At 42.7% G+C, this 19172-nt stretch overlaps 1 protein-coding gene across 1 annotated transcript in view; it reads left to right on the forward strand.

Annotated features, from left to right (window-relative positions):
• Positions 1–225: 225 nt before the first annotated feature.
• Positions 226–19172, forward strand: part of ptk7b (protein tyrosine kinase 7b) — a 96376-nt gene continuing 77429 nt past the window's right edge. Inside the window, exon 1 of the mRNA XM_084391578.1 lies at positions 226–598. Coding sequence (XP_084247704.1) covers positions 490–598 — 109 coding nt within the window. The 5' untranslated portion in view covers positions 226–489. The remainder of the gene's footprint in view (positions 599–19172) is intronic.

Here is a 19172-nt window from a genome sequence, read left to right on the forward strand (position 1 = left end):
AGCTAAACTTAAGGGGTTTATAAATGTGAGTGTTTTGGACACCTCACCATCAAGCGTAAATTCTAACAGTTGTTTTGTGAAGAGAAAGAGATAAATCTGTTCAGTAATGTGGTCGTTGTTGCCCGGTGCTGCCAGCGGGATGCAGCATTGACCGCTTCCCGATCATGAGCGAGAGAGCCGAAACCGGAAGCTGGAGAGAGAGAGAGAGAGAGAGAGAGAGAGAGAGAGAACCCGGGACCGAGGAAAGTGACCCGCAGTTTCTCACGGACTACAGGCGGATCCCGTGAGGAGAACCGAGACTCGTACCGACACTCCTCAGGAATACAGCGATCCCTCACCGGACTCTTCTAATGTCACCGAACTCATAGCGCGCTTCGTTTACATCTCAGTGTGTGGAGAAGGAGAATAACCGTCGTTTCTGCGCACTTTGTGAACGCGTCTGACCTGCGCGTCTGACCTGCGCGTCTGCACCTGCGCGCCCCGGAAAACATGGACGGATCACCGGGGACCGACAGCGAGAGGAGCTCCAGAACAACAACACGCCGGACACGGAGACCCGACGGGAGTCTGCGAGCCTTCTTCATCATGTGTTTCAAAGGTAACATCGCTTCACCTGGACACACACACACACACACACACACACACACACACACACACACACACACACACGCATCAAGCTTTACTTGACTAACGTTAGTTACCTGAGTCAGTCTGGAACGCATGGAAGCCCATTTCCTCCACATGAGGAAATAAATCATGTTTGGTGGTAAATCATAATTATGAAATTAATTATACGTCGAAATTATGATATACTAATAACTTAATATGTCATTATTCTGACTTGGCATGTCATAATTAAGATGATATCATTTTTAAAATGTAAAAACAAATTGGTTACACTTTATTTTAAGTTGACGTTGTTACAGTGTAATTACACAAACAAGTGCCAGTAATATTAATTAATTACATGTATTTTTTACTATAGTTATTTAGAGTTAAGGCTTGGTTTAGGGTTAGCTACTTGTAATTATGCATAATTTACTGTTATTGCTAGGTACATGTAACGTGGAACTACGTCACCTTAAAATTGTTACCAAAAAATTTTGATATAAAAAGGTGAAATTATGACTTTTTGACTTTTTAAGTCATAATTTTGACTTTTAATGTCAATTTCAACTTAGTATGTTATAAATGTCAACTTTTTATCTGATAAATGGCAGTATAATTTAGATTTTTTTTAATGTGATTTACAAAATCATGCTTTTGTTCTTCTGTGACATGGGCTTCTGTAATAACGCATTGAATTATGTTTTCTCGCATTTTCCATATGAAGGTTTCAGGAAAAGTTGAGCTGTGATGTTGAGATCTGAATTGATCATTTATTGACTGCAGATGATCAGTGTTTGTGGAAATGAGCTTCATATCTCCTGAATACTGATAGATTGGTTGTAAATGAACAGTCCAGATCCTGTATAAACCTTTAATATCCATCAGATGTCAGTTTTCAGCTGTGATTGAGCTGTCAGTGAGGATATCACATCACATAATCACATAACACACATCATCACATCATGACATCACATTATAACATCACATCATAACATCACATCATCACATCACATCATAACATCACATCATAACATCACATCATAATCACATTATAACATCACATCATAACATCACATCATCACATTATAACATCACATCATAACATCACATCATCACATCACATTATAACATCCTCACATAACATCACATCATAACATCACATCATAACATCACATCATCACATCATAATCACATCATCACATCATAATCACATCATCACATCATAATCACATCATAACATCACATCATAACATCACATCATCACATCATAATCACATCATAACATCACATCATCACATCATAATCACATTATAACATCCTCACATAACATCACATCATAACATCACATCATAACATCACATCATCACATCAACATCACATCATAACATCACATCATCACATCACATTATAACATCCTCACATAACATCACATCATAACATCACATCATAACATCACATCATCACATCATAATCACATCATAACATCACATCATAACATCACATCATAACATCACATCATCACATTATAACATCACATCATAACATCACATCATCACATCATAACATCACATCATCACATTATAACATCACATCATAACATCACATCATCACATCATAATCACATCATAACATCACATCATAATCACATCATAACATCACATCATAACATCACATCATCACATCATAATCACATTATAACATCACATTATAACATCCTCACATAACATCACATCACATTATAACATCATAGCATCCTCATATAACACCCGTGTGTTTGGTGAATGGTCCCAGCTGGCAGAACGGGGAACGGCTGGTTTCTCTCACTGGTTTAGATGGTTTATCTCTGCAAGTCTAGAAATGAGAAGTAAAACGAGACTCATTCATCTTTTCACGAGCTCCTGGTGTTTCTGGTGTTTGACGGTGTGTGTGTGTTCCATCAGCATCATGATCCGTGAGCGGCTCGCACCAGTGCATGTGTGTTCTGCTCATATACGGTGTGTGTTAGTGTAGAGATCTGGTGCCCACAGTCTCCAGAAGAACCTTTTACAGGCTTAGATTCATTATAGTGCTTTCAACGGTGACGGTCCTCCTTTCAAAGCATGAGTGTTCATTAAGTTATGTGTGTGTGTGTTTGTGAGGGAGAGTGCGAGTGTGTGTGTGTGTGTGTGTGTGTTTGTGAGGGAGAGTGCGAGTGTGTGTGTGTGTGTGTGTGTGTGTGTGTGAGAGAGAGAGTGCGAGTGTGTGTGTGAATGTGTTTTTCATGCATGATCAGATTCCTCTTTCTCTGAGTTGCTGAACTCTAGTTTTATATTTCAGGGATTGTCAAGCGGTGTTCCAGTCCCTCTGTGGGAAAGATGAGGGGAAAGAACAGATAGATTAAACAGAGCTATAGTGAATAGAAAAGAATAATGTAATAGAGATGCAGTATTAGCGTAGGGCCGCTAACAGTCAGCTAACGCTAGCGGACGAGGAGAGTCCAACACATCTGAGCTAGTCCACAGGAAGTGTCGAAATCACGGAGTCCGTGACGGACAGATCATGAAAGACGGTCCATGTGTCAGACTGGATATCCAGAAGCATTAGCCTAGCGTTAGCCTCTTCACCGCTCGCTCCGCTAACCTGGATACATGTGTGCTGTTGTTAGTCACATGACCAAGTGTTTGTGCCGAGATCACTTGCAGGTTTTCCTGACAAAAGCGAAAAGATCTTAACAGCATTTTCGGTCGTACAGAGAAGAGTAACGCCTCATGAAGGCTCTACTTGTATATGTGTGCTCTCACAACTACAGCTTGTGCTTTCGTAAAATAAAGAAAACTAACAGGATGAGCTTTTGATGAAGCGCGTCACAGAAATGAGCTTTATACTCGCCTGACACGCATATTCAATGTCTATAGAAAGTCTACTTTTAAATGAACCAATTCACATTTGAGAGCTGCTATCCTCAGCTGATGTAACCGGATTGAGACGTGCACTTCTCCGGACAGAGTCCTGTAATACTGCGGAGATCCAGCATCTTCATCCTCGTCTCTGCAGCGACACTAACGCTAGTTTACCAGTCAGTTATTAAAGTGTGCTGTACGTCTCCTTGCTGTTCATAATCATCACTGTTCCTGTCTCGTCCTGTGCTTGAGTGCTAATTCATATTTTAAAGGCTCAATATTATGTTCTCTGTAATGCAGAGTAGTGTCAGCACTGTATATTACATATTTAATGACTATATTACATATATATACCTGTGCAGTTAGTCGACTATTCGCTTAAATGAATGACTAGCAGTCGACCAGAACAAGCTTTAGTCGAGGCAGTGCTAAATCTGACACATAATATTATTTGAATTGTGTCTTTTATTCATATATATAAATATATTCCTCTTCTGAATCTTAGGATGGTTTGACCTGTTATATTGAGTAAACTGTGTTGTGTTCGGGCGTTCACAGACACAACCGGTTGGCTTTAACATGATCTGATATTACCCAGATGGCCGTGCGGCGCTGGATTCTCCTGTTATCTGGAATATCTTCAGTCCTCCAACATGCAAATATTTACTCTGAGACGCATTATAGTCCAACACTGCGTCTCTGCATGTGTGAGCTCTCATCTGCTTATACGCCTCTGCTTACTGGATAAAAGCAGCCTGGCACATTCATCATTTACATAAGCGTATGTGTGTGTGTGTGTGTGTGTGTGTGTGTGTGTGCGTGTGTGTGTGTGTGTGTGTGAGAGAGATCAGGCCGCTGAGATATTAAACATCTCATATTTGCATGTTTATTGCATTTTGTTTTTTAACAGTCACAATCAAACAGTTTGACAGTGATATTTCTCCTGCCGCGAGTGAGAGCGAGGACGGGAAGAGCCGTGATGAAAGCCGGACGGGAAGAGCCGTGCTGAAAGCCGGACGGGAAGAGCCGTGCTGAAAGCCGGACTCAGGAACCGGTTGTGGAGAGTTCAAAGGTCGTCCAGCTCTGTGCTCAGACCTTCTCAGGGGGAAATGTCTTCCTCTCTCCGTCTGCCGGTGTTGGACGTGTCAGTGCTCATCCAGGAGATCTGGGATTGCTGGGATTGACATGTTTGAGAGTTTAAGAGTACAAAGTTACATTTATAAACGTACATATACACATTTATAGCTGAACTGATTTTAATTTTAATATAAATACTAGTCCACGTTTTCTGTTGTCAGAGGTCATGTGATCCCAACGGTCATGTGACCTCATTAGAAGACTGATCTCCATCCATACGTTCACTCCCTCGCGTGTGTGTGTGTGTGTGTATGTTGTAACCCATATCCCATATCTGCGCTACAGCTGCCCCCCCCACACACTCTTCTCACGCAACGGCTCTCAATCCCAGCAACACACACTCTTGTTTGATTCCCGTGCTCGCTCAACACAGATTATAGAGACAGCTTTATAATTCAGGGCAGATTTACTCGACCTGTGAGCCTGAGACGGATGATCTCGCTCTCGCTCAGCTCTGGGTAGCGGTGCTCCGATGCTTCGGCCAATAAAAGCCATTCTTTTCACTATCGGCCATTGTTTAAAACAAGAAAGTGTCTGGTGTTGCTTACGTTCTTCAGGAGAGAGAGACTCAGGCGTGGACCATAGTGAGGGAGAGTAAACGATGGCAGGATTGTAACGGTCCCTTTAATAACGCTGGTGTTCTCAGTGTCTCCAGCCTGTCATTGAGGAACTCAACACAGCTCTCTGTGTGCCGTACTCGTGCTGTCAGACTGCCATCGCTCTCGTGTGTGTGTGTCCTGAGATCAGCCGGCTCTGGTGGATAGAAGAGAGAGAGTGTGTGTGTGTTTGAGTGTGTGTGTGTGTGTGTGTGTGTGTGTGAGATGGGTTAGGGTTAGGGGTAGGGGTAGGGTTAGTGTGTGTGTGTGTGTGTGTGTGTGTGTGAGATGGGTTAAGGGTTAGGGGTAGGGTTAGTGTGTGTGTCCTGAGATCAGCCGGCTTTGGTGGATAGAAGAGAGAGAGTGTGTGTGTGTGTGTGTGTGTGTTTGAGTGTGTGTGTGTGTGTGTGTGTGTGTGTGTGTGTGTGTGTGTGTGTGTGTGTGTGTGAGATGGGTTAGGGTTAGTGTGTGTGTGTGAGATGGGTTAGGGTTAGTGTAAGAGGACAGAATATACAGTTTGTACAGTATAAAAACCATTACATCTATGGAGAGTCCCCATTTAGATAGTGAACCAGACTGTGTGTGTGTGTGTGTGTGTGTGTGTGTGTACTCAATGACATCATTCAAAGGAATGTTAAAGGAATGTTTCGGGTTCAACATAACAAGCTTTTTTGGCACTGACAGTGGCAGTAATCAGGAAACACTGTTTTGAAAGTACAGGAATAAGGAGGTACAGATGTACAGTAGCTCTCACACTGTATAATGTCGGAGAAATCCCTCTCTGACTCCCACAGGAAAGATGCCAGTCGCAAAAATTAAGGAAAATGTATAAAAACTAGATTTTACTGAAGAATTCCTTTCCTTTGTCCACATTTGTGAGTTGACTTCCACTGTAAGTGAGTGAGTGTAGATGTGTGTGTGTGTGTGTGTGTGTGTGTCGTCAGCTGATGATGATGATGATGATGATGATGATGATGATGATGATGGGCGTGGGCTTGTACAGTAGCTCAGGGTCAGATCACTCATCTCTGCTTCGAGAGCCACATAAACATGTTCCTGTCTGAGCCACGAGTCGTCGCCCATTAGCAGCATCTTCCTGTTTAATCCCTGAGGGTCCGGGTCTGATGTTAACGTTTAACCTTTGACCTCAGGATTGTGATCTGACGCTCAGGAAAGGGTTAGCGTGGAGTTTCTGATGCAGGAACTGAGATCAAGGTCTCGTGGATGGAGAATCCGTATAGAGCGGGAACGCTGGTTTCCTGTGTGGACAGGAAGTGATGTGGAGGAAGTCCTGCAGCTGTGGCCAGTTGTTTGTCTGTGTGGCAGATGGCCTCATAACTCATAACTCATAACTTACATTAGTTCAACTACAGACAGGTAGACTTCATCACTCAACAATGTGTCAGTGTGAGTTTGTGAATGATGTGAATGAGATTCTTTATAAGTGCGTGTGTGTGAGAGTGATTGTGTGTGTGTGAGAGAGAGTGAGAGTGATTGTGTGTGTGAGTGAATGTATATGTGAGTGAGTGTAAATGACTGTATGTGAGAGTGTGTGTGTGTGTGTGAGTGTGTGTGACTGGGATATTGGGTCAGACCTGTCGCTCTGTGCTTGTGTTGGATGACTACAAACTCCTCTCTGTCTCACTGTCTGTCTGTCTGTCTGTCTGTCTCTCTCTCTGTTTAACTGTCTGTCTCACTGTCTGTCTGTCTCTCTCTCTCTGTTTAACTGTCTGTCTCACTGTCTGTCTGTCTGTCTGTCTGTCTCTCTCTCTGTTTAACTGTCTGTCTCACTGTCTGTCTGTCTCTCTCTCTCTGTTTAACTGTCTGTCTCACTGTCTGTCTGTCTGTCTCTCTCTCTCTGTTTAACTGTCTGTCTCACTGTCTGTCTGTCTGTCTCTCTCTCTCTGTTTAACTGTCTGTCTCACTGTCTGTCTGTCTGTCTCTCTCTCTCTGTTTAACTGTCTGTCTCACTGTCTGTCTGTCTGTCTCTCTCTCTCTGTTTAACTGTCTGTCTCACTGTCTGTCTGTCTGTCTCTCTCTCTGTTTAACTGTCTGTCTCACTGTCTGTCTGTCTGTCTCTCTCTCTCTGTTTAACTGTCTGTCTCACTGTCTGTCTGTCTGTCTGTCTCTCTCTCTGTTTAACTGTCTGTCTCACTGTCTGTCTGTCTGTCTGTCTCTCTCTCTCTGTTTAACTGTCTGTCTCACTGTCTGTCTGTCTGTCTCTCTCTCTCTGTTTAACTGTCTGTCTCACTGTCTGTCTGTCTGTCTCTCTCTCTGTTTAACTGTCTGTCTCACTGTCTGTCTGTCTGTCTGTCTCTCTCTCTCTGTTTAACTGTCTGTCTCACTGTCTGTCTGTCTGTCTCTCTCTCTCTGTTTAACTGTCTGTCTCACTGTCTGTCTGTCTGTCTCTCTCTCTCTGTTTAACTGTCTGTCTCACTGTCTGTCTGTCTGTCTGTCTCTCTCTCTCTGTTTAACTGTCTGTCTCACTGTCTGTCTGTCTGTCTCTCTCTCTCTGTTTAACTGTCTGTCTCACTGTCTGTCTGTCTGTCTCTCTCTCTGTTTAACTGTCTGTCTCACTGTCTGTCTGTCTGTCTCTCTCTCTGTTTAACTGTCTGTCTCACTGTCTTTCTGTCTGTCTCTCTCTCTCTGTTTAACTGTCTGTCTCACTGTCTGTCTGTCTGTCTCTCTCTCTGTTTAACTGTCTGTCTCACTGTCTGTCTGTCTGTCTCTCTCTCTCTGTTTAACTGTCTGTCTCACTGTCTGTCTGTCTGTCTCTCTCTCTCTGTTTAACTGTCTGTCTCACTGTCTGTCTGTCTGTCTGTCTCTCTCTCTGTTTAACTGTCTGTCTCACTGTCTGTCTGTCTGTCTCTCTCTCTCTCTGTTTAACTGTCTGTCTCACTGTCTGTCTGTCTGTCTCTCTCTCTCTGTTTAACTGTCTGTCTCACTGTCTGTCTGTCTGTCTCTCTCTCTGTTTAACTGTCTGTCTCACTGTCTGTCTGTCTGTCTCTCTCTCTCTGTTTAACTGTCTGTCTCACTGTCTGTCTGTCTGTCTCTCTCTCTGTTTAACTGTCTGTCTCACTGTCTGTCTGTCTGTCTCTCTCTCTCTGTTTAACTGTCTGTCTCACTGTCTGTCTGTCTGTCTCTCTCTCTCTGTTTAACTGTCTGTCTCACTGTCTGTCTGTCTGTCTCTCTCTCTGTTTAACTGTCTGTCTCACTGTCTGTCTGTCTGTCTCTCTCTCTCTGTTTAACTGTCTGTCTCTCAGTGTTTTGTCCTTCGCTGTGTCTCCCAGATGAATCCAGATTCCTCATGTCAAACTCTGAAAGCTGTCGTTGCAGGATGAGTTGTAGCAGCGCTGGAGTCTAGACGAGTGTTCGTGTGTGTGTGTGTGTGTGTGTGTGTGTGTGATCTCTGAGCTCTGCCTCTGATACGAGACGAGCGGCTGCGTTTGATGAGGTCACATGATTGAAATGCTGAAACAGAAAGAAAAGGGCCGTTTCTCTCTCGTTCTCTGTCTCTCGTCCAGGAGTCGCTTCATCTCTCCCTCTTCCTCTAGAGCAGATCCTCTGTTCTCCACTCTGCTGTAAATCTGCTGTCACACACACACACACACACACACTTCCTGGTTCAGTGTAATCTGGTGCTCCAGAAGTCTTGAATGCAGAGTTCATGATGATCAGTGTTCCTGAGACTCCGTTGCTCTGGGTGAAACACCTCCTGCTCGGCTGTACTGACGGGTTATCTTTACCAGCTGATGTTTCATCTCATACCAACAACCCTGATGCCTTGCTTATCATCATCATAATACACTTTATTTTATATAGCAGCTTCTGAAGGCACTTTACACAATAAAAATACACAGAAATACGAAGCGTACAAAAAGAAACCACACTGGAATACAAAATAATTAAAACCATTAGAAAAAAGCTAATCTAAAAAAGTGAGTTTTTAGGTTGGATTTAAAGTGCTTAGATTCCTCGAGTTCACACGTACATGAGATCAGATGGAGTGTTTTAAGCGTATTTGGCATACTGTCCGGGGGAGCTCAGAATTTGGCCCGAACCCAGAGTACTTCCCATTTACTGGGATAGAAACCAGCCGAGAGTGAGGTGATGGGGTGGTGGAGGGATGCTGTGGGAGTGAGGTGATGGGGTGGTGGAGGGATGCTGTGGGAGTGAGGTGATGGGGTGGTGGAGGGATGCTGTGAGACAGGTGATAGGTGAGGAAAGGCTTTATTTATAGCGGCTTCCTCGTGCTGATTGGTTGATTACCTGAACGTGCTCCTCCCGAACTTTGTTACATAAAACTTCATTTTGTGCATCTTTCCTTAAACAACTCCAGTGGATGTTACTGTTTTTAATGTAAATACACACTGTTTATTTAGAGTAATTGAAACTGATGTATTTAAAAATGACCAGCTTGAATGTATTTTAGAATATTGAACTTAAATGTCTTTGTTATTCACTTCGGTCTCACCGTGAAGATTGTCTTGTTGTTGACATGGCCTTAAAAATAATAAATAAATTGGTTAACATTTAACTTTTTAATTAAAGAAATGTTCAATATCTAGAAGTAACACACAGTCTTTATTCTGCGAGCCCAGAATCCCCTGCGGTTTACATCGCCTCTGTTCCTCCTGTATGATGAACTCCAGTTGCATCAGTTTCTGTGGCGTTTCACACAGCATTAATAAGCAGATTCCCTGTGGAAGAAAGTGTTCAGATTCTGCTGAACGGCACAGAAACATGAAGAGTAATGTGTCAAAACACTGATTTATGACACTAAACATTTCTCATCTGAGCTTTACATCAAAGATTTCTGAATGATCACGAAGCCTGTTAATATGAACATCTAATCAAAGAGCTTTAACAGAGGTGGAACCAGCCAGCTCTCTTCTATATGCAATCTTGTAATCGAGATATCTGTGGAAACTTGTTTCCGCATGAGTTTCTATCTCACAGTTCTGAGGAGAAAAGTCTGATGTAAAGATATAAAGTTGCAATTTTGAGAGAAAAAGTGAGATATATTACCTTTTTATTTATCTTTTCCATGCTGGAAACACACTTCCATGAGCATCAGATGCCAAGCGGGACACGTTTGAGCCACGAGGTTTCACGGCCGCTCTAGTAAACTCTTCTTGACCGTGTGTGTGTGTGTGTGTGTATATGATGGGTAGGTTTAGGGGTCGGGTTAGTGTATGTGTGTGTGTGTCAGATCACACATCTCATGGTGTTTCTTTTCTTCTCTGTAAACGCGCATGTTTAGTTTCAGACCGTGATTGCGAGTGTGTGTGTGTGTGTGTGTGTGTGTGTGTGTGTGTGTGTTGCAGCAGACTGACCTCTGGCTAATCCACTTTACACACGTGTAATCTCATTATCTGTGTAACGGGACACTGGAAGAACGACAGCAACACTTGAGCTCTGTGTCTGAACGGGCAGAAACACCACAGAGACTGAGACTCACTGTTGGCCAATGGGTTATGATGACATCATCCACATGTATCACATAATTCAGTGTATTGGGTTATTATTTTAACACTGATTTACTCAGTGTATTGTATTTCACACAGGTCAGACGTTATAAGCCCCTTCCACACAGCGCGTTGATCCCGGGAAATTGCCGTAAAATTGCTAGAGTGCCTTCTGTGTGAACATGTCCCGGGATCGATGCCGGGATGGGGAGCTAGTAACATTGCTGGGATCAGTCCCGGAACGCGCCATGAGTGAACAAGAGCCAGGACCACTGCCGTAAGGGGGTTTTGTTGCTCTTAGAGGAAAGTTTGTGTTCGTATCAATAAAGAAAGAACGAAAAAATGTCTGTAAACTGTAATGAAGCCGAGACCAGGAGCTCCTGCTATCCTGAAGCTGGAGCTGGGAGCGCTCGCCAGCTTAGTGGAGCGGTACGCCATGCGTTACTGTACGACCGAAGCCGGAATAAGATGCTCGAGTGTGTTCCTCGAGATCGAGAGTGGAGAGCATTAGTAAACTAAAGACGCTTCGTTAATAAATCCACCAAGAGCTCGACTACAGCGGACAGAGCCGTAGCCGAAGATTACACACGCCTTTCTACAGCGTCACCTGTCTTACGGGATCTTTACGGGATGTGTGTGAACGAACCAAACTCAACTGATCCCGGGACACATTATCCGTGTGTTTTCCGGAGTCTCTAGTGTCCTTTCAGTGATCAAAGATACCACAATCATTGCATCTTATTTGTACCATTTTGTTTTATTGGTTAATTTTTTGTTGATCTATTTACCTTTCTTAGAATTTGAAGGCAATAAAGATATTGTCTGATTAGTGAGATCTCGGATTGAAGTCCTTGAAAACCAAAGAAGTAGTTCTTGAAGTTCTTCTGCTGTACTGTAATGATCTCTCAGACAGCAGGGAGTCTGACATGCGATCTGTAGTTTATGAGTGTGTGTGTGTGTGTGTGTGTGTGCTCATATCAACAGTAGCTGCAGTGAAACATGCCTCGGCGTGTCTCGAGGAGGAGAGGCCTGTGTGTGTCAGGAGCGCTTCAGCTTTACTTTCACACAAACATGATCACAGTAAATGTCAAATCTTTATTTCTTTCAGGTTTAAAGACAAATGACGAACACTTTGAACTTTTACATGAAACACTTTACATAAAAACAGGTTAATAATGCCGGACTAACAGGTTTAAATGTAACAACCTCATTTTTATATGGTAAAATTGAAATATTCTGACTGTTTGAGCTTCATTAAAATTAGCCATTGGTCTTTCATAGTAGCCTATATTTAGATCATGATAAGCTCAGTTTAAACCATCTGGCACCTTAACATCATGGGAAAATGTAACTATAAGATTTATATGGTATTTGTATAAAACAGAGGCCTAAAAACATTTAGTGTAAATGCACAAATGCTATAGCTTAGGCACACAATATACTGTAATTATATTCCATTCCTCCTTTAACACACGTCTACATTAATATAATTCCATATGAATATCCCACATGTCTTCCACAGTAGCATTAGTGTTACTACCAGAGCATGTGAGCGGAGTGGAGCGGGAGCGAGCGGGGAGCGCGAGCGGGCGGATCTTGGACAGAGCGCAGAGCGGCAATTTCAAAAGGACGGAGCGTCGCATTTCCCGCTCCAATTTCGCTCCGCTCCGCTCACACCACGAGTCTGAAGCATGCTCAGTCAAGCCTGACCCTGAATCCATTTGTCTTGCACAGTCATCAACAGTAGACTATTTTCAGGCAAAACTCGGCTCAATAATGGAGTTCAAAAAGTAAAATGAGAATTCATACAGGTGTAGCCTATCAATATAAGTCGCTCCGGAGTAGCCTATAAGGCGCATCAGTCAAAAAATGCGCCATGAAGAAGAAAAAACATAGGCCTAGCCTCGCACTGGACTATAAGTCACATTTATTTAGAAATTTATACAAAAAAAAAAATAAAAATTGTTATGGACGGGACAGTTCTCCGTTACGGACGTGAGCGCTCTGAAAGCGGCACTAAGACTGCTTTAAAACTTTCACTCAGACCTCAGACAGAAAGCACAAAGCCTGTCTTTAAAATTAATTTCGTTTTGTATTAATTGTATCTTAATTTTAATCAAGGTTTCATCAACCATTGTCTGGATTTAATATTATTAAATATTAGAAATATATTAGAAAATAGATAACCACGATACGAAGGCGCCGGCGTGAACCTGGAGTTTGTCTCATGAATGAACCGAAACTCAGCGTATAGCCAACTTGCCTCACACACCTGAGACATATATATAAAGCTTGAAATGTCTACTTTTAAACAGAACAATTCAAAACGAAAGAAAACAGACTGCTCTCCCGTATGAAATGTGCATTTCTCTCAGGCGCGTTCACTACTGCGAAGATCACGAGTCAGCATCTTTCCAGCCGACAGACATAAAAAAAATTAAAATGTCTTCTGCTATATTTTACATATTCATAATCATTTTGCCGGTTCGTTGTGACAGCTTTTAGGTGCCCTTACATGTTACGTGAACGCATCAGCACTGAAAACATAGAGATTTTTTTTCTTTTGGGGGCATTTTGTTTGTTTTCAGACTTTCTCATTTGCCTGCGCGATGTTAGAGGACGCTGTTAATAAAATTGCGAGTAAGCCTACACATTGGATTCACGTTTATTATTATAGGATATTTAAAAAAATACCCCAGTTTTTATGCCAGTCGTATCATTTTAATCATTTTTGTTGTATTTATCCGCCACACACCTTGAAGGCCGGTCCGTGTCTGATATTGTCTGATTTTAAACCGGTCCGTGGCGCAAAAAAGGTTGGGGACCGCTACAAGTAATATAGCCTACATGTAGATTTTTTTTCCTTTTTTGGAGCGAGCGGGGGGTGATTTGAGTGGAGCGCGAAGCAAACTGGGTTGAGCGCTGAGCGAAAATGAGCGGAGCGGCCTGATGTAGCTTTGAGCGGGGGAGCGGAGGGGTGAACAGTTCAGTGAGCGATGAGCGGAGATTCTCACCGCTCCACTCCGCTCACATGCTCTGGTTACTACAGTAAAGACGGGGTAAAAGATGGTGGTGTGAGATGAGTGTTCTGGTTTTATCTCCCAGCCCTAACCCTGCTGGGGAGAGTCAGACCTGCTGGCGTTCCCTGTGTTTATCAGCACTGACTTTAGCCAGCCGGGAAGAATCCAATCCGATTTCAGATTCTACAAGTTGTTTATACGAACCCTAAATGTGGCGATGTCACGATCACTACATTTCCCAGCATCCTCCCTGCCCTCACCTGCATTGTTCAGTTTCCAGCCACTCCTTCATTAGTTATTGTGGTTCAGCTGTGTGTTGATGGTTTCTGTGGTTGCTGTCACTGAGTTCATTTGCCCCGGCTGAGTCTCGTTTCCCTGATCTGTGTGTTCCTCCCTGTTCCTGGTCTTCTTTCTGAATGAAAGTCTCCTTTTGAATCTCCTTCGTCGTGCGCTTGATCTCACCTCACCCGTAACGGCTCTCCAGTTCACAGATTCATTAACGTGTGCATTACATGTGTTTCGAACAATACTTCAGCGCATGTGCAGTTAGTCTGTTTAAAAAGCTTAAGCTACAGGAAGTTTATTTGTCATTTTTGCTTGATGACTAAGAGGGGTTTATGTGAAGGAGAGTTATGTTATGTGTCATCCACTGCATAAACATGCATACCACAGATGCATACATTTGAGAAAATGTTTAATGATTTCTTTCATATTGATCAGATTATGTCAGGCTCAATCCGCTCTTCTTCATCACTTCAGCTCTGAGTTTACCATCGAACATCAAGTAGAACATTAAGATCATGACTGATTCACACTGAGTTTCAGAGAGGTGATGTTGTTGTTCCCGATGACACGAGTATGTTGTTCCCGGTGACGTGAGTATGTTGTTCCCGATGACATGAGTATGTTGTTCCCGATGACATGAGTATGTTGTTCCCGATGACATGAGTTTGTTGTTCCCGATGACATGAGTATGTTGTTCCCGATGACATGAGTTTGTTGTTCCCGGTGACATGAGTATGTTGTTCCCGGTGACATGAGTATGTTGTTCCCGGTGACACGAGTATGTTGTTCCCGATGACATGAGTATGTTGTTCCCGGTGACATGAGTATGTTGTTCCCGGTGACATGAGTATGTTGTTCCCGATGACATGAGTATGTTGTTCCCGGTGACATGAGTATGTTGTTCCCGATGACACGAGTATGTTGTTCCCGATGACACGAGTATGTTGTTCCCGATGACATGAGTATGTTGTTCCCGGTGACATGAGTATGTTGTTCCCGGTGACACGAGTATGTTGTTCCCGGTGACATGAGTATGTTGTTCCCGGTGACACGAGTATGTTGTTCCATGAGTATGTTGTTCCCGGTGACATGAGTATGTTGTTCCCGGTGACATGAGTATGTTGTTCCCGATGACACGAGTATGTTGTTCCCGATGACACGAGTATGTTGTTCCCGATGTCATGAGTATGTTGTTCCCGATGACATGAGTATGTTGTTCCCGATGACATGAGTATGTTGTTCCCGATGACATGAGTATGTTGTTCCCGGTGACATGAGTATGTTGTTCCCGGTGACATGAGTATGTTGTTCCCGATGACATGAGTATGTTGTTCCCGGTGACATGAGTATGTTGTTCCCGATGACACGAGTATGTTGTTCCCGATGACACGAGTATGTTGTTCCCGATGACATGAGTATGTTGTTCCCGGTGACATGAGTATGTTGTTCCCGGTGACACGAGTATGTTGTTCCCGGTGACATGAGTATGTTGTTCCCGGTGACACGAGTATGTTGTTCCATGAGTATGTTGTTCCCGGTGACATGAGTATGTTGTTCCCGGTGACACGAGTATGTTGTTCCCGGTGACATGAGTATGTTGTTCCCGGTGACACGAGTATGTTGTTCCATGAGTATGTTGTTCCCGGTGACATGAGTATGTTGTTCCCGGTGACATGAGTATGTTGTTCCCGATGACACGAGTATGTTGTTCCCGATGACACGAGTATGTTGTTCCCGGTGACACGAGTATGTTGTTCCCGATGACATGAGTATGTTGTTCCCGGTGACATGAGTATGTTGTTCCCGATGACACGAGTATGTTGTTCCCGGTGACATGAGTATGTTGTTCCCGGTGACATGAGTATGTTGTTCCCGATGACACGAGTATGTTGTTCCCGATGACACGAGTATGTTGTTCCCGATGTCATGAGTATGTTGTTCCCGATGACATGAGTATGTTGTTCCCGATGTCATGAGTATGTTGTTCCCGATGACATGAGTATGTTGTTCCCGATGACATGAGTATGTTGTTCCCGATGACATGAGTATGTTGTTCCCGATGACAGATCCACACAGCCACAGAAGCTCGACTGCGCCAGGATCTCGTGTGCGTGACGGTATGTTTTATGTATTTGGGTCAGTCACACACAGAAATACAGCAAGATTTCTCAAGCTCCGAAGAGTTGTGTGTTCAGCCAACCCATCTTCCCTTTTGAAATGTTAATCTAGTGCAGCCTCAGAGATGTGTGGCGTCTGCTTTTATTCTGAGGACAGAAAGTTCTGCCTCCACAAATGAAGTGCATTTGATATGGATGTTTGTCTTTGAGCGCGACGGAGGGCTCACGGGTCTCTCTCTCACACCGAGGCTGTGATTGACACACTAATAAACCGTTAAGAGGACGTTTTGTCAAGCGTCCAGAGCGACTTAATCCCGTGAATGAATGTCTTTCTCCTGTGGGATTAGAGAGGGCGGTGTTAGCGTGGGAGGAATGGGAACTTCTTCTGTTTAACCCTTTCCTTACTCACCCGGTTCCCATGAGCTCCAGTGATGATCACATGCTGTTAAACCTGTGTGTGTGTGTGATTACTCATGTAACGAGCGTGAGCTGATCATCATGTGCTCCTCTAACGAGCCTCTTCGTCAGCCGGCTCTCGTTAGGCAGGATCAGCCTGTCCGTCATCAGTGAAGCGTCGCCCCTGGGCTTGTAGAACATTAGCATGGCGTTTGGGTTGTGATTAGCACAGGTTATCTGGTGCTGTGATTAACGAGCCTCTCGTTTGTTCCTCTGCTCCACGTCTGTCGGTGCAGCGCTGCTTTGGTGAGGTTAGTGTGGGAGTTTTAGAGTAGAACTGAATCCAGAATCTCCTTGAGGAAACCTGTCAGTGCAGTGTAGAGTCCAGGTGTCTCTCTCTCTCTCTCTCTCTCTCTCTCTCTCTCTCTCTCTCTGTATCTCTCTCTCTCTCTGTATCTCTCTCTCTCTCTCTCTCTTTCTCTCTCTGTATATCTCTCTCTCTCTCTCTCTTTATTGTTGTTTTGTTTATATTTTTCTCTCTTTGTCATAATAATTATGGCTTTAAAGTCAACAAAATCATAATTGACTATTTATTTAGTTTGGTACACAATCGTGGATTATTCATCAGTACATGCTGTTCTAAAATATATATATAATTAATAGGGCTGGTAAAAAATATTGATTTCTCGATTTTAATCGATTCTCATTTTTACGAACCGATATTGATTCTTAAATCTCAAGAATCGATTAGTCGTCCTGTTCTCAGCTGATGAATGAATGTAACATTGTAGCGCATCCCATCCAATAAATCACTATAATATTTGTGCTTTGTTACTATTGATATGAAACAAAGTCTTAAATTTCAAATTACGTCCATTTTCTTACGAAATTCAAAAACATAAATAGCGTTTTGTCGCTGTGGCGTGAGATCGCTCTGGCTCAGCTCTAGAGAAGCACATGATCTTCTCTTCCACCTTAATAACACCAGTTACAGCGCGAGATAAACATGAATGAGCATCTGAAAGTGTGTTAAAAGGTAGAGTACAACTTATTGAAGTCCGTATCATGTGACATGGAGTCGCCCAATCAGTGTTTCAACCGTGGAAAGACGTTATTAAAATAGCTTGTAAACAATGTCATGTAACGTCACATTTACCTCAGAAAAACCATATCCAGTGGCCATATAATATCTCAAATAATCAATATCGAATCGAATCGAAATGGAAATCGAATCGAATTGTGAAATTTGTGTCAATACCCAGCCCTAATATATATATATATATATACATACATACGTACATACACTTCCATTCAAAAGTTTTGGGTGTGCAAAATGTTTTTTTGTTGTTTTTTTTTCAACATTTAAATGATTTAATTATTAAAAAGTAATCATTTAAATCAATGCTTTTATTCATCAAGGTCACATTAAATTGATCAAAAGTTACAGTACAGACATTTATAAAGTTACAAAAGATTCTGTTTCAAATAAATGCTGTTCTTTTGAACTTTCTATTCATCAAAGAATCCTGAAAAATACAATGTATCAGTTTCCACAGAAATATGAAGCTGTTTTCAACATCGATAATAATCATAAAAGTTTCTTGATCATCAAATCATCATATTAGAATGATTTCTGAAGGAAATGCAGCTTTGATCACAGGAATAAATTACACTTTACTGTATATTCACATAGAAAACAGATGATTTACATTGGAAAAATATTTCACTGTTTTACAGTATTTTTTGAATGTGTGTCTATATATATATATAGTGTGTTAATAATATTATATCAACCAGTAAATTCCCAGTAGATGATGTAAGTTCTGTGTTTTCCCCCTGAATGAATCGTGTCGGTGATGTGGAAGTATGATGTGGTACAGTAAGTACAGTCTGATGATGAGCACTGAGCGAGACTCGTTCATCAGTGCGGTTGTCTGTGTTTTATTTTATTCATCTATAGAGTGTGTGTCTGAAAGCAGACGAGTGGAGCGTGACCGTGGAGAGATGTGATGTCGTCTGAAGAGTGTGTGTGTGTGTGTGTGTGTGTGTGTGTGTGTGTGTGTGTGTGCGTGTGTGTGTGTGTGTGTGTGTGTGTGTGTGTGTGCTCCTGCAGGCTGTCAGGTCCGATGTGTGTCCGCTCTCTGAATCTGAAGGAAAACAAAACGAGCAGTGTCCTGAAACGGCGTCTCTCTCGCTGTCCAGTCAAGCTCCAGTTAGCACTGCTGTTTAAGAGAGCTGCGCGGGTCGTGTGTGTCCAGCAGGAACGTGTGTGTGTGACCTGTGTCTCAGCAGGAACGTGTGTGTGTGACCTGTGTCTCAGCAGGAATGTGTGTGTGACCTGTGTCACAGCAGGAACTGTGGAAGATTGTAGTTAAGCCGTTAAGTAGGGCATATTGAGATGTTTACTAGCATAAACCCACCGCTGGGACCGTTTATACTGGGAGGTTCTGCTAACCTTCTCATTAAGCTATGAAAACATTATCAATGTTCTTTGAATGTTCACAACATCCAGTTTTTTGTGCGTTTTGAATCTTCAACCATTATAGAAACGTTACTGAATGTTCTCTGAGCGTTCCGAAACCTGTTGTAACATTTACAAGGGAAACACTTTATTTGTAACACTTGTTACATATGTCACATGTAATTACCATAGTAATAACAGTAA

Source organism: Rutilus rutilus (assembly GCF_951802725.1).
Source record: "Rutilus rutilus genome assembly, chromosome: 20".
Classification (NCBI taxonomy): Eukaryota; Metazoa; Chordata; class Actinopteri; order Cypriniformes; family Leuciscidae; genus Rutilus; species Rutilus rutilus.